Source organism: Medicago truncatula, chromosome 6 (assembly GCF_003473485.1).
Source record: "Medicago truncatula cultivar Jemalong A17 chromosome 6, MtrunA17r5.0-ANR, whole genome shotgun sequence".
NCBI classification, from domain to species: Eukaryota; Viridiplantae; Streptophyta; class Magnoliopsida; order Fabales; family Fabaceae; genus Medicago; species Medicago truncatula.
Genome location: NC_053047.1, coordinates 14,746,386 through 14,770,395, shown reverse-complemented (window position 1 = coordinate 14,770,395; position 24,010 = coordinate 14,746,386). Strand labels below are relative to the sequence as shown.

General features: G+C 39.2%; 1 protein-coding gene across 1 annotated transcript; it reads left to right on the top strand.

Moving 5' to 3' along the window:
• The first annotated feature begins 5,250 nt into the window (after nucleotides 1–5,250).
• On the top strand, nucleotides 5,251–19,617 carry LOC120575985 (uncharacterized). The gene is made up of 3 exons (XM_039826930.1): nucleotides 5,251–8,702; nucleotides 8,969–12,428; nucleotides 19,453–19,617. The coding sequence occupies exons 1-3, from the start codon at nucleotides 5,251–5,253 to the stop codon at nucleotides 19,615–19,617; spliced, it is 7,077 nt and encodes a 2,358-aa protein (XP_039682864.1).
• Nucleotides 19,618–24,010: the final 4,393 nt, after the last annotated feature.

Sequence of the window (24,010 nt, the reverse complement as noted above, 5' to 3'; positions counted from 1 at the left end):
CATAAGCTCATCGTTTATCAACATCAATCAATGAAAGGATTACTCACCTTATTTTCATCTAGCCTAATCAACTCAACAAATATAATTCATCATTTCAGAGCATAAGCAAGAAATTCATCATCACCAATCATAAAATCACATTCATATACATTACACTTCATTATTTCCACCGAAATAAACTTCATCAATTAAAATCATCAAATGTACAGGTTTCACCATTAACAACAAACATCAACAAGTACACATCTTCACATATTCACCAAATATCACCAAGTGTACAATTCACCAAACTCACCAATGCACATAAATCACCAAAATTCACCAAACACATGATCAAATATAATGCAGTTAACAATTTCATCAAATGTATGTAATGCGCCTAGACACGACTCCTACATGGACATGGTACCATCACCAACAACAGGTCGTCACCTCATGATACAACAAAAACATCATATAACCATTGAATACAAAGTATTCAAATCACTCCACTTGATGTAAACGTCCTAAGACTCATGATGCATGAACATATGATACATTATGCACATGTTTAACAACAACTCACCAACATCATCACCATTGGATATATATATATATATATATATATATATATAAATATCCTAAACCATTGTGTCATACCCCAAATTTTGACCTAAAAGTTCCACTGACACACGTCTCCGAACTCAGACCAGACTCGCATTTCAGTGAAAATTCGGCAGGGAGGTATTTTGAAATACCTCATAAAATTCCGAATCGGGCCCTCTTCTCTCAGTCTTTAATTATTTATTTCCATCTTTTAATTTAAAAACTCTAAATTTAATTTTAGTCCAAGATTAAATTAAAATTTCTTTTATTCCCATTTTAAATTTTTCTTTTTTTATTATTATTAATCATTTAAAACGTAGATATTATCCTTTTAATTATTTTTTTCTCTTTTTAAGTCCAAAAAGTCCAAAAAGTCCGAAAAATCCAAAAAATGTCCAGGTTCAAGATAACAACATCGCGCTTACGCTTGTTCTAATCCAAACCCGGATTCACGCTTCCTCTGAAACAAATCCAGTAACAAACAGACGCATTTCCTTTTTTCTCCTCCACAAGCCACTGATTTTGTGCTCATCAGTAACAAATTCCAGCTTCAAACTCACTCTATAAATAGAGACCTGCACAACAACAAAAAAGGCAGCAGAACAAGAAAAACAGAGAAGCCACACACAATAGAATACGGGAACAACAGAAGCCAGAGGCGCGCAACCACAACAGCATCGCAACACAACACACACGCACAGAACCGCAACAACAACAACAGCATCGCAACACAACACACACGCACAGAACCGCAACAAACAACAACAGCATCACAACACACGCACACACACACAGGAGCGACACGACCCCAAGCACACAGCAGCGCAAGCCAACACCATCACAAAACCGGATTCACGAAAAAACCAAAGAGGTAGTATTTTCTTTACCTTTAGATCTAGGTCTCTGTGTGTATATTTTTGAACATCTAGGGTTAGAAATAGGCGTAGAAAAGGAAGTAGAAGAAGATAGGCAAAAAAAAAAAGCAAAAAATTAATTTAGGGTTCCGGCGCGGTGGCGCCGCCGCACCGGCCGGCCAACCGCCGCCGGAACCCCCACCCCACTCCGCCGGAGAAGAAGAGAGTTAGAGAGAGAACAGAGAAGAAGAGAGAGAACCGGTGAGGAAGAGAGAGAAAGGAAAAAGAAAAATGAAAGAAAAAGGGCCCAACAGCCCTTATATACCCCCCAAACGGGTCAACCCACGACCCATGACCCATGACCCGCAACCCGGTTCATTTTCCTTGAGCCCAATCCTTTTTTTTTTCTGCTTTCTGCACACCCCTGTTTACCACTGCACCCCACCATGTGTTTGGACCTTTTTTTATTCTTTTTCGTATTTATTTATTTTTCTTAGCATTTTAATTTTATTGCAGACCTTAGAATGTAAATAGGTTTTTATGTAATAGTCATAGATTTTATATTTCTAACTTAGGGTAGCCACGCTTTTATTCTTTATGCTCCGTTAGTTTAAATATTTTCAAAAATCACAAAACATGCAAATAACCAAAAAAAATCACAAAAAATATTTTTTATAATAAACCTTGATCCAAATCAAGTGACCGCATCTTTATTTTCTTTTCTTAATCAAACATCAATCAATTTAATTCTACCTTGAGTTTATTTTCATTTAAATTAAAAAACACAAACAAATTCTTATTTGCCACTTGGCTTTTATCTTTAAAACCTTTTTCAAAAAACTAATAAAAAACACAAAACCAATCAAGCGTCATTTTCTACCCCGAACTACGAGGTTTTGATCCCTCACGGGTACGTAGGCAGAGGACCATGTCCTTTCAAACAATAAAAAATGTAGATAAATTAGGTCTCACTTTATTTTCCTCTTCATCACATTAATTCCTTCTTTTCAAAAGCAAGCAAGTTATAGCACATTAACTTAAATAAAATCAAGAGGTTCCCGTAGAGTACTACGGACATAAAGGATGCTAATACCTTCCCTTTGTGTAACTAACCCCCGAACCCTAAATCTTTTCAAATAGGGGTAGTTTGAACTTTTTTTTTTTCCCCTTTTCTTAAAAATTAAATGTTCAGTCGTGAAATAAATTAGTGAGTCAAAAGCTAATCAAATAGCCTTGATCTCCGAAAAATGACACGACAGAAATGGCGACTTCACTGGGGACCCCCCCTAAGAGGGTTGAGCCTAACTTGGCTTTATTTAATTCTTTGTGCTATAACTTGCTTAAAACAAAAAAACAAAAAATAAAGATGGAAATAATTGTATATATCTTTTATCTTCTCTTTTCTCTCCTTCTTCCTTTCTTCTTAAATATGAGTGGTGAGATAAAGCCCTACACCCGGGCTTGAGAGAAACATAAGATAGGACGGTGGTATAACCAAAGTGCCTTTCCGAGAGTCAAGTCTTGTGTTTAGGTTCATGTGGTACAACCCCACTCAATGGAGGAATCTTGAAAGTAATTTATGTCGGCATGAATAGTCGTGTTGGCATTATATTTTCAAGTGACCGTCGAAGTTGAGGACCTTTAGTTACCCTTAACCCATCTTAGCCTTTTAGGACGTAGTGCGGTGGCTAATCAAGAGTAGTCTTGAATTAGTTGATACGCGATACTACACTCAAATGAAACTTTCTTACGGATATTATTGGATCGAGAGTAGTCTTGTAACCTGATAACGTTCGGAAGTAGTTGATGACTTTGGGAACTTAATAGAACCCGTGATACAGGTACAAATGAAACCATAGTCCTTACCAAATGGGGGTTACTACCTTTAAACTCCAACATGATAAGCTTAACCTATGCATAATCATGCATACATGCATTCATTCATAATTTTATCTTTTTTCATCAAAAAATATCGAAGGGCTTATACTTGTTTTTGTAAATATCATAGGCATGGAAAGAAGAAATACTAGGAAGTTTACATTCAGGAAATTGGATCTAGAGAACTTAAAGAAGCTTGCATTTGAAGTAACTAACTTGGAGAACTTTTGTGATCGTCATGGGAAGTTGCTTGGTGTCCTCTGGACAAATATCGAGAAGGGGTGCTTGGAGACCTTGGTCCAGTTCTATGACCCTGCTTACCACTGTTTCACTTTTCCCGACTACCAGCTTATGCCTACCCTCGAAGAATATTCCCACTTAATTGGCCTACCCGTACTTGATAAGGTACCTTTTACTGGTTTAGAACCTTTTCCCAAAGCCGCCACCATTGCAAATGCCCTCCATCTCAAAACCTCCCTCATAAAAGAAAAACTCACCCTAAAAGGGAATCTCCCAAGCTTACCTACTAAATTTCTTTACCAACAAGCCTTCAATTTTTCCAAAACAAACAATGTTGAGGCCTTTTACTCTATCCTAGCTTTACTCATCTATGGCCTAGTATTGTTCCCGAATATTGATAACTATGTTGACATCCATGCCATTCAAATTTTCCTCACAAAGAACCCAGTCCCCACATTGTTAGCTGATATATATCATTCCATTCACGATCGAACCCAGGTAGGTCGTGGAGCTATCCTTGGTTGCGCACCCTTACTATACAAATGGTTTACCTCTCACTTACCTCAGACCCACTCCTTTCAAGCCAACCCAGAAAATCTCTCCTGGCCCAAAAGAATCATGTCCCTTACCCCATCCGACATAACTTGGTACCGTGCTACTTATAACTTCACGAACATCATTATCAGTTGTGGAGAATACTCAAATGTACCCCTTCTCGGTACGCAAGGAGGAATCAGCTACAATCCTATCCTTGCCAAACGTCAGTTCGGATGTCCAATGGAAGCTAAGCCAGATAACATCTACCTACAGGGTGAATACTACTTTAACCATGAAGATCCCTCAAACAAAAGAGGGAGATTTGTCCAAGCATGGCATGCCATTCGCACACTCAATAGAAGCCAATTGGCGAGGAGATCAGACTCTTTACAGGGGTCTTACACTCAATGGGTCATCAATAGAGCTTCCGATCTGGTCTTACCATATCATTTGCCGAGGTACCTATCTTCAACAACCCCGGCGCCGGCTTTACCATTGGCCCCCGCAACTGTGGAGGAATGTCAAGAGAGGTTGGCCCAATCGGAATGTGTGGGTGCTACTTGGAAGAGGAAGTATGATGAAGCTATGCTCAAGATGGAAACTATGAGTGGTGAGATAGAACAACAAGAGCATGAGGTTCACAAGCTGAGACGGCAAATAGTAAAAAAGAATGTTCAGATCCGAGCTCAGAGCACAAGGCTATCACAATTTATCAGCGCAGGGGAGCGTTGGGAGTTCTTCAAAGATGCACATTCAGATTCTGATGAATAGTCTACTTCAAAGAGCTTGAGAGTTCCCAGTTTTTCTTTTATTTTTGCTTTTAGCTTTAAGTTAGATATTTATCTTATTTATTTGCAAAGTCTATCCCTTGGCTTCGTTGTTTAGAAAGGGAATTATCTTATAGTATGCGAATTATTCAATGGAACTCTCAACTATGATATTTACAAAAATACTTTCATAAGTCCTTCGATAAAAAATATACGTCTATTTTTGCATAAACATCATGCATCATCCTGCATTTCATAGTCTCAAATCAAAGTCTCACACAAACTTCCTTTTCCAGAGAAAAAGAGTCAACTCGTTTCATAAGGTGGCCCCACGTATCATCTACAAGTCAACCCGTACTCACTACACTCGGGCAAACGTAAAAAAGAAGATGGATTATCTTGAGCAGGAAAATCGGGTACTTCGTGAAGAAATGACAGCCATGCAGACTAGGATGGACGAGATGGCTGAATTAATAAAAACAATGGCGGAAGCTCAGACTCAAGCTCAAGCACAGATTCAAGCACAAGCGCAAGCATTGGCACAAGCTCAAACTCAAGCTCAGGCCCCAACAGAGGCGCAGGCCCGATCACAAGCACCTCCACCCCCTCCTCCTATCAGAACTCAGGCCGAGGCATCTTCTTCTTGGACACTATGCGCTGACACTCCGACGCAGTCCGCTCCGCAACGTTCCACGCCTTGGTTTCCACCTTTCACTGCTGGGGAGATATTTCGTCCTATCACTTGTGAAGCTCAGATGCCCACTCACCAGTACACGGCTCAAGTACCCCTACCTGCCATGAGGGCCACTCCCGCCACCATAACCTACTCAGCACCTGTGATGCATACAATTCCGCAAGCTGAAGAGCCTATCTTTCATTCAGGGAATGCAGAGGCTTACGGGGAAGTAAGCGACCTACGAGAGAAGTATGATGAACTACGCCGAGATATGAAAGCTCTCCATGAAAAAGGGAAATTCGGGAAGACTGCGTACGATCTCTGTTTGGTACCAAGTGTGCAGGTACCTCACAAATTCAAGATTCCAGATTTCGAGAAATACAAAGGGAGTTCTTGTCCTGAGGAACATCTAAAAATGTATGTGAGAAGGATGCCTGCATACGCCCAAGATGATCAGATTCTTATTTACTACTTCCAAGAAAGCTTGACCGGCCCTGCTTCAAAGTGGTACACAAACCTAGACAAAACAAGAGTTCAAACTTTCCGTGACCTTTGCGAAGCTTTTGTGGAACAGTACAGTTACAATGTAGACATGACTCCGGACCGAAGTGATCTCCAAGCCATGACTCAGGGGGATAAAGAAACGTTCAAAGAGTACGCCCAACGGTGGAGAGACACCGCTGCCCAAGTCAGCCCACGAATTGAGGAGAAAGAGATGACCAAGCTCTTCCTAAAAACTTTGAATCATTTTTATTACAAAAAGATGGTCGGGAGTACACCAAAGAGCTTCGCGGAGATGGTTGGTATGGGAGTACAGTTAGAAGAAGGAGTCCGAGAAGGACGCTTAGTAAAGAATACAACTCCTGCCAGTGGGACCAAGAAGACCGGGAACCATTTCCCGAGGAAGAAAGAACAAGAAGTCGGTATGGTGACTCATGGAGGGCCTCAACAAACTTATCCAGCCTATCAACACATTGCTGCCATCACACCCACCTCTCACCCTTTTCAACAAACAAATAACCATCCTCAAATACCACAATATCCTCAAATACCACAATATCCTCAAATACCACAATATCCTCAATTACCACAAAATCCTTCACCACAAAATACTCAACAACAAAATGTCCAACAACAAAATTTCCAACAACAACCATACCAACAGCAACCATACCAACAATACCCATATCAACAATACCCTCAACAAAATTTCCAACAACAGCCTTATCAACAACGCCCACAACAACCTCGACCACCAAGAATGCCGATTAACCCAATACCAGTCACTTATGCAGAATTACTTCCCGGCTTACTCAAGAAAAACCTTGTCCAAACTAGAACAGCTCCTCCTATCCCAGAAAAACTACCATCTTGGTATAGACTTGACCAAACTTGTGACTTCCATGAAGGGGGCCGTGGCCATAACATTGAAACTTGTTATGCCTTTAAAAGCACAGTGCAGAGGTTGATCAATGATGGAAAAATAACTTTCACAGACTCGGCGCCAAATGTTCAAACAAACCCATTGCCGAATCATGGTGCCGCAACAGTCAACATGATCGAAGATTGTCAAAAGACTCGTCCCATTCAGAATGTTCAACATATTAGGACACCCTTGGTCCCGTTACATGCCAAGTTATGCAAAATTGACCTTTTTGAACATAATCATGATCTCTGTGAAATATGCCTTGTGAATTCCGGAGGGTGTCAGAAAGTAAGAAATGATATTCAAGGGCTTCTAGACCGAGGAGAGCTTGTGGTCGAAAGGAAGTGTGATGATGTGTGTGTAATAACTCCCGAAGGACCTTTGGAGGTATTTTATGACAGTCAAAAGTCAACTATCACCCCTCTGGTGATCTGCTTACCAGGTCCACTGCCATATGTTTCTAAAAAGGCCGTTCCATACAAATACAATGCCACCATGATTGAAGAGGGTCGTGAGGTTCCAATACCGCTTTTGTCTAGTGTGGATAATATTGTTGAAGACAGTAGAGTTCTGAGAAATGGGCGCGTTGTCCCCATAGTGTTCCCAAAGAGGATTGATGCTACAGTAAACAAGGAGGTTCGGACTAAAGATGCTGATGTCGCCAAAGAAGTGGATCAACCCAAAGAGGCTGGTACAAGTGCAGAGTTCGATGAGATTCTCAAGTTAATAAAGAAGAGCGAGTACAGGGTTGTTGACCAACTAATGCAGACTCCATCCAAAATATCCATAATGTCTTTATTACTAAATTCTGAGGCCCATAAAGATGCATTAATGAAGGTCTTAGAACAAGCTTTTGTGGATTATGACGTAACGGTGGGTCAGTTTGGCGGAATAGTAGGGAACATCACTGCATGCAACAACTTGAGTTTCAGTGATGAAGAGCTCCCAGCAGAAGGAAGAAACCATAATCGGGCGCTGCATATATCTGTGAACTGTAAAACTGATGCTTTGTCAAATGTGCTGGTGGATACTGGATCATCTTTGAATGTGTTGTCCAAAACAACTTATACCCAGCTCACTTACCAAGGTGCACCTTTGAGACGAAGTGGGGTAATGGTGAAAGCTTTTGATGGCTCGAGGAAGGATGTCCTTGGAGAGGTGGTTCTACCCATCACAGTTGGGCCACAAGTTTTCCAAGTTAATTTTCAAGTCATGGACATTCAAGCCTCGTATAGTTGCCTACTGGGTCGACCCTGGATTCACGAGGCAGGGGCTGTCACATCCACGCTGCATCAAAAGTTGAAGTTTGTGAAGAATGGGAAGCTAGTAACTGTAAACGGTGAAGAGGCTTTATTGGTGAGTCATTTGTCATCTTTCTCTTTCATTGGGGCAGACGATGTCGAAGGGACACCTTTTCAAGGGTTTACTATAGAAGATAAAAATACCAAAAAGAATGAGGCCTCTATCTCATCTCTGAAAGATGCTCAGAAGGTCATACAAGCAGGAGGGTCCACAAGCTGGGGAAAGCTGATAGAGCTTCCAGAAAACAAGCACCGAGAAGGTTTGGGTTTCTTCCCATCTACTGGTTTGTCCACAGCGAAGAAGGGCGCTTTCCACAGTTCGGGCTTTATCCATGCAATCATTGAAGATAGTCCTGAAAGTGTGCTACGAGGTTTTATAACGCCAGGAGTATCCAGCCACAATTGGGTTGCCGTAGATGTTCCTTTTGTTGCTCACTTGTCCAAGTAATGCATTTGTCTAGTTTATGCTTTTCTTTTCAAAAAAAAATCCTTTCGCCCCGCCCCAAGCGAAAGTGAACTTATCTAGGGCTTTTATTTCAAGAAATTATCATCAATAAAATAAAAATGTCGTTTTTTTCCCGATGTTTTGTCTCATTTTCTTTTATGCTTTTCTGAAAAGTGGTAAATACAAAAAACCCAACATGAAATTTTCAAAAAAATCTGCATGTATCTTTTTTCTAAAAAATCATCCATCACATGTGCAGATTAGAAATCGACGAACCCGCTGAACAACATAACCCTATGATCTCTCCCAACTTTGAGTTCCCTGTGTATGAGGCGGAGGAAGAAGAGAATGAAGAGATCCCTGACGAAATCTCTCGACTACTCGAACAAGAGAAGAAGACCATTCAGCCTTATGGGGACGAACTAGAAGTGATTAATTTGGGCACCAAAGAAGACAAGAAAGAAATCAAGGTTGGGGCATCGCTCGAAACAAGTGTTAAAAAGCAAGTGATAGAGCTCCTCAAAGAATATGTTGATGTGTTTGCCTGGTCCTACCAAGATATGCCGGGTCTAGACACTGATATTGTGGTGCATCACTTACCGTTGAAACCTGAGTGTCCGCCAGTCAAACAAAAATTGAGAAGAACACGTCCTGACATGGCTCTCAAAATCAAAGAAGAGGTACAGAAGCAGATCGACGCAGGTTTCCTCATCACATCAAATTACCCCCAATGGTTAGCTAACATAGTGCCTGTTCCAAAGAAAGATGGTAAGGTCAGAATGTGTGTTGACTACCGCGATCTAAACAAAGCTAGCCCGAAAGACGACTTTCCTTTACCCCATATTGACGTGTTGGTTGACAGTACTGCAAAGTCTAAAGTTTTCTCATTCATGGATGGATTCTCCGGTTATAACCAAATCAAGATGGCACCCGAAGATAGAGAGAAAACATCCTTTATTACACCTTGGGGCACTTTCTGTTACAAAGTAATGCCGTTCGGTTTAATCAATGCCGGAGCTACTTATCAGAGGGGTATGACTACTCTTTTCCACGATATGATACATAAAGAGATTGAGGTCTATGTGGATGATATGATAGTCAAGTCGGTTACTGAAGAAGACCATGTCAAGTATCTACAGAAGATGTTCCAGCGCCTGAGGAAGTACAAACTTCGTCTAAATCCCAACAAATGCACTTTTGGTGTCAGATCCGGAAAGCTTCTAGGTTTCATTGTCAGCCAGAAAGGCATCGAAGTAGATCCTGACAAAGTCAAAGCCATCAGAGAGATGCCTGCTCCGAGAACAGAAAAAGAAGTAAGGGGTTTTCTTGGACGACTAAATTACATCTCCCGGTTCATTTCCCATATGACTGCAACTTGTGGGCCGATATTCAAACTACTCCGCAAAGAACAAGGTATTGTGTGGACCGAAGATTGCCAGAAGGCTTTTGACAGCATAAAGAAGTGCTTGCTAGAACCACCGATTCTCATCCCTCCAGTTGAAGGAAGACCTTTGATCATGTACCTAACAGTGTTAGAAAATTCCATGGGTTGTGTGCTCGGACAACAAGATGAAACCGGAAGAAAAGAGCACGCCATTTATTATTTAAGCAAGAAGTTTACTGAATGTGAATCTCGCTACTCCATGCTCGAGAAGACGTGTTGTGCTCTAGCCTGGGCTGCCAAACGCCTCCGTCATTATATGATTAATCACACTACTTGGCTGGTATCTAAAATGGATCCAATCAAGTACATATTTGAGAAGCCCGCTTTGACAGGAAGGATTGCACGGTGGCAGATGCTACTATCTGAATATGATATCGAGTACCGTTCCCAGAAGGCAATCAAAGGCAGTATCCTTGCTGATCACTTGGCTCACCAACCACTTGAAGACTATCAACCTATCAAGTTTGACTTTCCTGATGAAGAGATTATGTATCTAAAAATGAAAGACTGTGACGAGCCACTATTCGGAGAAGGTCCTGATCCGGATTCAGTGTGGGGTTTGATATTTGATGGGGCTGTCAATGTATACGGCAACGGCATAGGGGCAGTACTCCTTACTCCTAAAGGTGCTCACATCCCTTTCACAGCAAGACTCCGGTTTGACTGCACGAACAACATCGCTGAATATGAAGCCTGCATCATGGGTATTGAAGAAGCCATTGATCTGAGAATCAAGAACATCGAAATATATGGAGATTCAGCTCTTGTAATCAACCAGATCAAAGGAAAATGGGAAACTCTTCACGCAGGACTAATACCTTATCGAGACTATGCAAGACGTTTATTGACCTTCTTCAACAAAGTGGAATTACATCATATTCCTCGGGATGAGAATCAGATGGCGGATGCCTTGGCTACTTTGTCTTCAATGATCAAGGTGAATCATCACAATGACGTGCCACTAATCAGTGTCAAATTCCTTGATAGACCCGCTTATGTGTTTGCCGCTGAAGCAGTTTTCGACGATAAACCGTGGTTTCATGATATTAAAGTGTTTCTCCAAACTCGAGAGTATCCTCCTGGAGCATCCAACAAAGATAAGAAGACTCTCAGAAGATTATCTAATAATTTCTTCCTGAATGGGGATATCTTGTACAAAAGAAACTTTGACACGGTCTTGCTCAGATGTGTAGACAAATATGAAGCTGATTTATTAATACATGAAATACACGAGGGATCCTTCGGAATTCATCCTAATGGGCACACAATGGCTAAAAAGATATTGCGAGCAGGCTACTACTGGATGACAATGGAATCAGATTGCTACAAGCATACCAGAAAGTGTCACAAGTGTCAGATATACGCCGACAGGATTCATATGCCGCCAACTACACTCAATTTGCTTTCCTCTCCGTGGCCTTTCTCTATGTGGGGCATTGACATGATCGGAAGGATTGAGCCCAAAGCTTCAAATGGACACCGTTTTATCCTAGTGGCTATTGACTACTTCACCAAGTGGGTTGAGGCCGCATCATATGCCAATGTGACCAAACAAGTAGTGGTCAAATTTATCAAGAATCATATCATTTGTCGCTATGGCATCCCCAACCGGATCATCACCGACAACGGAACAAATCTAAACAACAAGATGATGAAAGAATTGTGTGATGATTTCAAGATCGAGCACCATAACTCTTCACCTTACAGACCCCAAATGAATGGTGCTGTCGAAGCTGCAAATAAGAATATAAAGAGGATTGTCCAGAAGATGGTGGTGACTTATAAAGATTGGCATGAAATGCTTCCCTTTGCATTACATGGATATCGTACCTCTGTACGCACATCAACAGGGGCAACTCCCTTCTCCCTGGTATATGGCATGGAGGCAGTACTTCCTGTAGAAGTCGAAATTCCATCATTGAGAGTCCTAATGGAAGCTGACTTATCAGAAGCTGAATGGGTTCAGAATAGATACGACCAGTTGAATCTAATTGAAGAAAAGCGCATGACGGCCCTATGTCACGGACAATTATATCAAAAAAGGATGAAGCAGGCCTTTGACAAGAAAGTTCGTCCCCGTGAGTTTAAAGAAGGTGATCTCGTGCTCAAAAAGATTTTCTCTTTCCAACCAGACTCCCGAGGCAAGTGGGCTCCTAATTATGAAGGTCCGTATGTTGTTAAAAGAGCCTTCTCAGGTGGTGCCATGACTCTACAAACCATGGACGGTGAAGAACTTCCACGACCTGTGAACACAGATGCAGTCAAGAAATACTCTGTCTAAAATTTTTTTTAAAAGAACAGCTCGGTAAGTCGAAAACCCGAAAAGGGCGACTTAGGCAAAAATGAGCGTCTCGGTGGACTGAAAACCCGAAAAGGGCGGTCCAGGCAAAAATTAGAGACAATAAACAGAGATCATTATCCTGATAGAGTGAAAACCCGAAAGGGCAGTCTATGCAAAAATTAAGGATTTAAAAAAAAAAAAAAAAAAAAAAAAAAAAAAAAAAAAAGAGACAAAGTAACTGCATCCGGTCGAACACAGATACACTTGGGGCATACCTGATATCAAAAGCATTCGAGCCACAAGATAACGGATTTCAAAGTTGCTAGAGAACGATAGCGTTATGAAGTTCAACGTACCTTTCCATTTTAAATTACCATTTCTTTTCAAAACTTTGTAAATAACTCCATGAAGTCATGCCATTGGCGTAGCGTCATTCGATTAATAAACTTTGAGCCTTTACCTCTCTTTTGATTCCCATTTGTTTTGTTTCACGAATTTTTCCTCTTTTATTGATGATAATATTTTGAAATGGATTTCTAAAACACTATATAATAAAAAGCATAAACAAATAGATACAGTTTTGGCACTCGGGAGTAAAAGAGGCATATATCAACTCAAGTGAGGTTAGATCCTGCTAAAAGCGTGGCTCGACACTAAGGAAAGTCTCTAAATAAACAAATACAAAAAAATAATACAAAGAAGCTCGCTAAGTTGAAAACCTGAAAAGGCGACTTAGGCAACAGAGAGCGTCCCGGTGGACTGAAAACCCGAAAGGGCGGTCCAGGCAAAAATTAGGGGCAAAACAAAAAAATATATTCCCGGTGGACTGAAAACCCGAAAGGGCGGTCCAGGCAAAAATTAGGGATTTTCGTTTAATAAAACCAAAGGTATGACTGCTGAAGCATACCAATGGAAGGACACTCTGTGCCGGTTTACAAATGGCGACTTCTTCCAGACTTCTTTCATCGACAATGGGCTCACCCCCCAGGAAGCACCGGTGGCTACCTAGTGCCAGGTTCTTACACCATCAACGGCTCGATTTGCTCACAATAATATCATCTCCAAAGAAGGTTGCCGAGTGTTTGTAATGCAAATGTCGATCCGACTCCCATCTTACCTGTCTTGTCTCGGTTCATCGATTCACGTGTCATGTACATTCACATATCCATACATTCATACAATCATGCATTCACCAATATTTTCACATGATCATACGTTTACGCGTACACGACGTATGCATAACATCAATTCACACATAATTGCATCAGTCAAAGCTTACCATTGTGTCAAGCCGCAAGTTTCTACAAATGAGCGTCTCCCGTTTCAAATTTCAAATCCAAAAGTGTCACCCCCGGCGTAAAGCCATGCTAGTTATGTCACTAATCAATGTCAATTTCAATTTCAAATTCAAAGGTGTCATGCCCGGTGAAAGACCGTGCTAAGTCATGTCACTAATCAAAGTCAAATTCAATTTTAGTTTCGAAGTGACATCCCCGGCAGAAGGCCGTACTAGTCATGGCGCTAGTTGATCTCGATGTCGACTTCAAACTCCAGGTATCATCCCCAGCATAGCTGTTCTAGAGATGTCACCAATCCAAACTTTTCAAGCGACCAAGTTCCAACCAACGAACAGCTTGTGTCTTTATTTTAAGTAACCAGTTCCAACCAACGAACAACTCATGTTTCAAGCGACCGATTCCAACAAACGAATAGCCTATGTCAGTTTTTCCCTTTCGAGCAACCAGTTCCAACGAACGAACAACTCATGTCAATATTTTATCTTTATGCCCAGCGACCGATTCCAACAAACGAATAGCCTATGCCAATGTCTTTTACCTTCCGAGCAACTAGTTCCAACAAACGAACAACTCATGTCAAACTTTTATCTTTATGCTCAGCGACCAGTTCCAACCAACGAACAGCCTGTGACAAGTGGCCAATTTCAACCAACAAAAAGCTTGTATCCTTCTATTATTTCATTTTCAAAACCAAGTCCACAAATGGACATTGAAGTCTGAACCTTTGCACTTTGTTTCGAGATGTCGAGACAATGAGGAACAACCATCTTCCCCAGTGAAACCAGATTCCCTAGTAAAGTCGGATCCCTTTCTTCGAAGAATTTGGGTATCCTAGTGTCTTTTTATTCCAGTCGAGCCGTCACTGTCATCATGCATTCATAATTAAATCATGAGCATTCATAAACCTCTTAGGTCAAAATTGGTGCACTTTTGTATTTAAGTATCTTCGGCTCGTCGAGTCGAAGATTTTACCTTCGAATCTCTGAGCGAAGAAACTTAAATAGGGGCATCTGTCATACCCCAAATTTTGACCTAAAAGTTCCACTGACACACGTCTCCGAACTCAGACCAGACTCGCATTTCAGTGAAAATTCGGCAGGGAGGTATTTTGAAATACCTCATAAAATTCCGAATCGGGCCCTCTTCTCTCAGTCTTTAATTATTTATTTCCATCTTTTAATTTAAAAACTCTAAATTTAATTTTAGTCCAAGATTAAATTAAAATTTCTTTTATTCCCATTTTAAATTTTTCTTTTTTTATTATTATTAATCATTTAAAACGTAGATATTATCCTTTTAATTATTTTTTTCTCTTTTTAAGTCCAAAAAGTCCAAAAAGTCCGAAAAATCCAAAAAATGTCCAGGTTCAAGATAACAACATCGCGCTTACGCTTGTTCTAATCCAAACCCGGATTCACGCTTCCTCTGAAACAAATCCAGTAACAAACAGACGCATTTCCTTTTTTCTCCTCCACAAGCCACTGATTTTGTGCTCATCAGTAACAAATTCCAGCTTCAAACTCACTCTATAAATAGAGACCTGCACAACAACAAAAAAGGCAGCAGAACAAGAAAAACAGAGAAGCCACACACAATAGAATACGGGAACAACAGAAGCCAGAGGCGCGCAACCACAACAGCATCGCAACACAACACACACGCACAGAACCGCAACAACAACAACAGCATCGCAACACAACACACACGCACAGAACCGCAACAAACAACAACAGCATCACAACACACGCACACACACACAGGAGCGACACGACCCCAAGCACACAGCAGCGCAAGCCAACACCATCACAAAACCGGATTCACGAAAAAACCAAAGAGGTAGTATTTTCTTTACCTTTAGATCTAGGTCTCTGTGTGTATATTTTTGAACATCTAGGGTTAGAAATAGGCGTAGAAAAGGAAGTAGAAGAAGATAGGCAAAAAAAAAAAGCAAAAAAATTAATTTAGGGTTCCGGCGCGGTGGCGCCGCCGCACCGGCCGGCCAACCGCCGCCGGAACCCCCACCCCACTCCGCCGGAGAAGAAGAGAGTTAGAGAGAGAACAGAGAAGAAGAGAGAGAACCGGTGAGGAAGAGAGAGAAAGGAAAAAGAAAAATGAAAGAAAAAGGGCCCAACAGCCCTTATATACCCCCCAAACGGGTCAACCCACGACCCATGACCCATGACCCGCAACCCGGTTCATTTTCCTTGAGCCCAATCCTTTTTTTTTTCTGCTTTCTGCACACCCCTGTTTACCACTGCACCCCACCATGTGTTTGGACCTTTTTTTATTCTTTTTCGTATTTATTTATTTTTCTTAGCATTTTAATTTTATTGCAGACCTTAGAATGTAAATAGGTTTTTATGTAATAGTCATAGATTTTATATTTCTAACTTAGGGTAGCCACGCTTTTATTCTTTATGCTCCGTTAGTTTAAATATTTTCAAAAATCACAAAACATGCAAATAACCAAAAAAAATCACAAAAAATATTTTTTATAATAAACCTTGATCCAAATCAAGTGACCGCATCTTTATTTTCTTTTCTTAATCAAACATCAATCAATTTAATTCTACCTTGAGTTTATTTTCATTTAAATTAAAAAACACAAACAAATTCTTATTTGCCACTTGGCTTTTATCTTTAAAACCTTTTTCAAAAAACTAATAAAAAACACAAAACCAATCAAGCGTCATTTTCTACCCCGAACTACGAGGTTTTGATCCCTCACGGGTACGTAGGCAGAGGACCATGTCCTTTCAAACAATAAAAAATGTAGATAAATTAGGTCTCACTTTATTTTCCTCTTCATCACATTAATTCCTTCTTTTCAAAAGCAAGCAAGTTATAGCACATTAACTTAAATAAAATCAAGAGGTTCCCGTAGAGTACTACGGACATAAAGGATGCTAATACCTTCCCTTTGTGTAACTAACCCCCGAACCCTAAATCTTTTCAAATAGGGGTAGTTTGAACTTTTTTTTTTTCCCCTTTTCTTAAAAATTAAATGTTCAGTCGTGAAATAAATTAGTGAGTCAAAAGCTAATCAAATAGCCTTGATCTCCGAAAAATGACACGACACATTGAATACAAAGTATTCAAATCACTCTATTGGATATAAACATCCTAAACAACCTTCATTTTTGCAAATATGCATTCACCATCAATAACACCATCGTTCGCATGTAATAATTCAACAACATAATTCATCACCAAAACAAACACCTTTCATACATGCAAGCACCACAACTATCATCATCAAATTTGCATATAAGAAATCACAAAAATCACAAAGTTCGTCTCTCTTTATCGATTTTCACAAAGAATGCCATTTTCAAAGCAAAACAAGTTAAACTCATTGAAACCATTCACAACCATTTTTAGCAATCATGTATTGAATAAACAACCTTAACCTTACTCCTTTCCTTTGAGAAAAATGAGTTTCGGATAAATCGACGTTCTTGGACGTTTTTCATAAGTTTAGTTCAATTTCGTAAAATCAAGCTCAATCCAATTCATAAGATGTTCCAGTAAGTTAAAGAGTGAAAACAACAATTAAACATGTTGAGAGAAGCATTATAAAAAGCTCGGATCGGCCCCAGAATACCCGAAACAACAAAAACGGGGTGTGCTGTTTCTGGACATCTCGCCGGGCACGCCATTGTCGCCCAGGCGGGATGCACCAGAACATCAATCCTGTTCTTGGTGTTTTCGCTTACGGGAATCCACCATGTTCAACCCCAAAACCCCAATTTTGATTCCCTTGATCCAAAATTCATCCCCAAAGTTTGTCTATACATTTATGAACTTAAAACGGCAATCAAAACCATATAAAACTTGAAATCAAATCATCATTCCATCACAAATCATCAATTCACCCATTTTTCATAAAACTTTCAAAAACAACTCAATTCACACCACAACTCCATAGTTATGAATACCCATAGCAAAAATCATCAACAACAACATCTCATAAAAACAACATCAATTAACCATGAATTCATCAACAATCCAACAACAACAATGCCATACTTCACTAATTTTGAGCAAAACACAAAGAATACATACATATAAATATATATATATAGGGTCATGTTAACCTGTGTCTTAAGGGCACAAGTTAAGGAGCTTAAAATAGAATAAACAAATAAATTTAATATTTAAATGATAACTTTTGAAACTTTCAAAGCATTGAATGCACAACTTTTAAGGAAAAGTTTATATATTTGCTTCCTTAACTTATGCCCCAAGGACACATACCCAAACATTGCATCAAAATAAGAGCACGAATTTCATCAATTAAATTCACAATAAGTACTTTTCACAAATAAGCACTTTTGAATATAAGTAGAAAAGAGGTTATAACTTAAAGATTATGATAGAACAATATCCCCCTTACCTCAATTGAACACAAACCTAGCCTTAACTTCACTTTAGCTCCTTGAATCTCTAACCCATTCTTGATCTTCAAGCTCTTCTCTTATAACCCTTTTTCTCTCCCTCTAGCTGTTTCTCTCTCTACCTCTCTCAAATGTTATGTGAAATGAATGTGAAACCCTATTTCCTCTAAATACTAGAGTTTATATAGGTCTACGTGAATGGTCTTAACCCTCAACATGTCTTAATGGGCTCAAAGCTCTCATTAACTAACTCACAAAGTCTCTACTCACTTACAGTTAAAAAAAATATTGAATAGTTATCGGCTCTTAACTAATTACCACAACCCACTAGTAACTTAGTAAAAATAATGGTTCCCACTTGAAACACTAAAAACAATCCTCACAATGAAATTACTAATTTACCCTTGCTCACACAATGACCAAAATACCCCTTAGTCCAAAATCATTAAAATACCATTCTAACACCGAATTCCAATAATCCCAACCAAAATACACACAGAGGCAATTAATCACATACATGCACATATAAAAATTAATTAAAATAAATCTAACGAAAATCGGGCTGTTACATGAATCACACATCGCGAGCTGGGTTCCTTCCGAACAATGTCGAGCAGTGATGTCGCAGTTGTGAGCGAGCATACTGAGGAGTTAATGAATCTGTTCGTTTAGAATTCATCAATACTATACACTAGTTTTGGAGTTAGAGTGGCACAAATTTATGATTCCGTTGTTAGTGCTCGTTCGTGAGAGCGTTTGGTTCGTTGATTTTGAACTAGATATATGCGAGTAGATCTCCGAGTTAACTTTTAGGTTTAGTACCTCTTAAGCTTTTCGGCGTTCCAAGTTCTAGGAATGGGACCTTTAGTGAAGTCTTCGAGGCCGCAGGCTCCTGTCCCCATTTTCATCATGATTATGTAGGGTCCTTCCCAGTTGGCAGCGAGTTTCCCTTCTTCAAAATCTTTTTGATTTCTTCGTAAGACGAGGTCACTCACTTTGAATTCTCGATTGATGACCTTTTTGTTGTGTCGGGTGGCTATTTTTTGTTTTAGCGCGACTTCCCTTAGTGATGCATCACTTCTTATCTCGTCAATGAACTCGAGTTCCCCATTGCAGCATTGGTTCGAACTCTGTGTCGGCGCTTGTTCGCCAACTAAGTTCGTTTGCGTCAATGAGGATGACGGCTTCCATACCGTAAGTAAGCCGGAAAGGTGACTCACCAGTCGTGGAGTGAGGGGTCGTTCGATAAGCCCAAAGGACCTTATGAAGCTCCTCAAGCCAACTGGTTTTAACTTCGTCGAGCCTTCTTCATATTCCGCGTAGGATTACTCTGTTCGCTTATTCGATGGCATCGTTAGCTTGAGGATGTTCGACGAAGGTGAGGCTTTGCTTTATGTTCAAGTTTATTACGTAGTCTTGAAACTTACGATCGGTGAACTAAGTTCCGTTGTCGGAGACTACGAGCGCTGGGATTCCGAATCTTTCTAGGATGTTTCTTTTAAAGAATCGGAGAACGTTTTTGGCTGTAATCTTCGTTAGAGGCTCAGATTCAATCCATTTTGTAGAGTAGTTTACTGCCACCACTAACTATTTTAGTTGTTCGACAACTTTAGGAAAAGGTCCCAGTAGATCAATTCCCCACCACGCAAAAGGCCAAGGAGAAGTTAGTGATGTGAGTTCGGCCGGTGGAGTGATATGCATGTACGAATGTCTTTGGCACTTATCACATATAATAACATAATCCTTCGCGTCTTTAAGCATGGTGGGCCAGAAGTATCATGCTCGCAGGACCTTTTTTGCGGGAGCATTAGCACCAAGAATTTTCCAGCAAATACCGTCATGAGTTTCGGCTAGGGCTTCTTGGGCCTCGTTTGGTCCAAGACACTTGATTAGTGGTATGTTAAAATCTATTTTGTATAAGGTCCCTTCTTCTAACGTGAATGAGTAGGTTCTTCATTTTAAAATCGTCCTTTTGGAAGAATCTAAAGGGAGTTATCTGTTAGTGATATAGTGGATCAACGGTCCTCACCAATCTTGGATCTCCGAGATCGTGTTGATCTCGTGGAGGCGAGCTTTTTGCCTTTGAACGCTTGGTTCTGTAAAGACTTCTTGAATTACGGTTTTGTTCCCGTTTGTTGTTCGCGTTCTAGCTAGTTTGGAGAGGATATTCGCTCTGGTGTTTCGTTCGCGAGGAACATGTACTACATCGATGGAGTCGAACTCCTTCATCTTAGCTTGCAGTAGCATGACATATTCATGTAGATGTTCCTCTCGGACTTGGAATTCACCGGTGACTTGAGAGGCTACAATTTATGAACCCGTACAGATTTTGAGTCTTTTGGCTCCCATGTCTTTGGCCACACGTACTTCTGCCACGAAAGCTTCGTATTATGTAGTTTTGTTCGCCATTGCAAAGGATAGTCCTAGGGACAGTCCAATAACAATTCCCTCGTCATTTTCGATGATGATGCCCGCACCACTTCCTTTGGAATTGGATGACCCATCGACGAAGATGGTCCATATTCCTTTCTCTTTTTCCTCGATCGGGAAAGTCGTATCGGCTACGAAGTCAGCGAACGCCCGTGCCTTTAGTGCCTTCCGTGATTCATAGTGTATGTTGAATTATGATAATTCGAGCGACCATTTCATCATTCTTCCGAAAACGTCGGGACGACCCAAAATTTGTCTTATGGGTTGATTGGTTTTGACGACGATGGTATGTGCCAAGAAGTATTGCCTCAACCTTCGAGTAGCAATTACTAGGGTAAGAACTATCTTTTCAATTTTTTGGTACCTCGTTTCGGGTTCTAATAAGGCTTTGATTGTGAAATATGTAGGTTTATGCCCCTCTTGTGTCTCTCTAATCGGATGGCGCTGAACGCTTCAGAAGAGACAGAGAGATAGAGGTACAATGTTTCACCCTCGTCTGGTTTAGACAAAGAGAGTGAGTTTTTGAGGTGATTGAGTGCTTTTTCGCATTCGTTCGTCCATTGGAACATTGTTTCCATTCTCAAGAGTTTGAAGAAAGGTAACGCGTGTTGAGCGGATTTGGCAACGAAACGAGAGAGCAAGGTTAACATCCCGTTGAGCGTTTGGATGCACTTTTTCGTTTTTGGCGTGGCGAGTTCCGTAAATGCTCGGCATTTTGATCCAATAAAGGCTCCCACGTAGACACATTGCACGAATTTTCTCCCACTGAAAGCCCCAAATATTTCAAGGAACCAATTCTTGCCTACAATTCAAAAACCAACACACCATCTCCAAAAATACCGATGAGACGTCTGAAGGTGCGAAAAACATAAGAAAGGAGGTTGAATTGTGTTAGCTTTTTCTTCTTTTTAAACTAAGTTCAAAGTCCAGAGTCTGATGAAGTTCAGAGTCTGAAACAATGTTCAGAGTCTAACGCAGCAGAAAACACACAGAGAGAGAGAGAGAGAGAGAGGAATTCTATCTGTCCGACTCATTGCACGACCATTAGGATGATACCAAGTAAATCTTCTACCAATAGGACTAACATCCTCCAAATCTAAGGATCTAAGAAACGAAATAAAAAGATATGTTTGTAATTAGTTAAATTGATTTTTTTTTTTTATATATCTTCTAAATAATAATAAGTATAATCTGGAAATGATCTATTATAATTTTATATAAAGAAATCTTGCGTATAATACATATTTATTATTTATAAATGTATATAAAAAGTATAAAATATTTGTAATTATTCTATGAAAAATACATGATTTAAAAACGTCATCTATATCATTAGTGAGATCTTTACTATTTTTTATTTTTTGACTTAGGGAGATATATTGGATTAGGATTCTATGGAATTTTAAAAGACTTTTTAATTATGAAAAAGTCTTGTGGTATTCAATCAAGACTTTTTGCAATTTAAAAAAAATCTTGTGGTATTAAATCAAGACTCTTTGTCATTTTAAAAAAGTTTGAGATATTCAATCAAGACTTTTCATCATTTAAAAAAAGTCTTGTGATATTCAAAATCATTCAAATTTCGAAGGATTGTTTAATAAATTGGATTTTGATGGATTTTGTGGGATTTTGTAGTGTAATTTTAACAAGAAAAAGTCTTTCATGAAAAGATGAGATTTCTTGAGATTGTTTTTGTTTTAAAAGTTACTCTCTCTCTCTCTCTCCATTCTCTCTCTCTCATCTCTCATCCCCCTCTCTATCTTATAAAAAAATAAAAAATTGTATTGAGAATATTATGATAGAGAGTACGTCGTAATCAATGTTCCGCAAATTGAGTGTTAACTCTCCAAGATTACCGAGTTTACATTTTTAGGTACAAAAATCGTGTTAAGTCTGAGGTAAAATCGATTTCTGGTAAAATTGGAAGGTTTAACGAGTTTGACTGAGTTAACACTCGGTAAACTCGTGTAACTCGACCGATTTGTAATGTTTGACAGAATATTTTTTTTTTGAAACATTTGTAAGTGCTGGCATAATTTTAAATATGTACAATTGAATTTTGTGGGAATAACATTTTTAACAAATAAAAAATGTGTATTGAGAATAATGTGTTATAGTGTTTTTTAGTCCCTTAAAATCTTATCAAATCCATAAAATTCTTAAAATTTGAAAATCAATAGTAAAAGAATTTTTTATTGGTTTTATTTTTCTTTATTCAAACGCTTGAATTTATTTGTTCATTATTTTTATCACTCACGCTTGTAAGTTTGTTCTTTTTCTCCTAAAATTCATTGAATCCTTTGAAATTTTAAAATCACATAAAATCCTTTGAAATCCTTAATAGTCTGTGTGATAAATCCTTTAAAATCTTGAGTGTATAAAGTCTTTTACATAAAAAGTTTTTTAAAATCTCACAGAATCAATACAATCTCACACAGTCTCTTAAAATCTTAAAGACTTTTTTTATTAAAATAGTCTTTTAAAATCCTAATCCAATACACCCCCTTAGTTTTACCATATAATGTATTTAACAACTATTTCATTGTTTTTAATGGGAACTATTTTATTGTTTTTATCATTAATGTCAACTTTATCTTTTTTTCTTATTTCTCAATACAATACTATTACTAATGCACTTTGACGCATAACCCTCACTTCGACGTCCAGCCCGCGCCCGTGATTAACATGGGTTTTGTTGCTACTTGCTAGTTAATTTTAAAATGCGTTTATGATTGTTTTTTTTTTTTTTTGAAGGATGATAGATTTTTTTTTTTGTTGGGAATAAAAGATGCACTAAAATTTACCCCATCTCTCCACAAATACTTGTTCAACCGGCAAACAATGCCAGCTCAAGTATTGTCAAACCATATGCCGTAATTGGGGGGTTCAACTTTGACTCCATTAATGATACGTGTGAACTTTCGATAACTACTATGATGATTTTGGTATTATACAAACAGAAAGAAAGGAATGAAAACCCTCCCAACTTTTCTCATAACATGCCTCAGTTCTTTCGTCGCCCAAACTTACCAATCATATCAAACAAGGATGGTCCGTATTATCTAAGTTCTCCTTCCTCAAACGACGTCGTTTGAGGAAACGTTTATTAAGTTAGGTTTGTATCGCTCGACTGAATCTTGGAACATAACCCTAGTAATACATGGTTAGTGTAATTTAATTGAATTGGTTTTGTAGTTTTTTACTTTTATTGGTTTGTGATGATTTCAGGAGACATCTATTAGTTGGTATAATTACAGATCTTGCGGTATTGCCATGGAATGACAAATTTCCAGATCGTCGTCCACAGGTGTGTGATTTTTATTTTCTTTGGTCATATCTGTTGTTTCGCCAATGTTGTCAATTGCGGATAGTATAAAATAGCAGATTGTTAAAAGTCCTCTATGCAATAGTGCTATGGCGCCACCATAGCAGCTATTCGACAACATTTTGT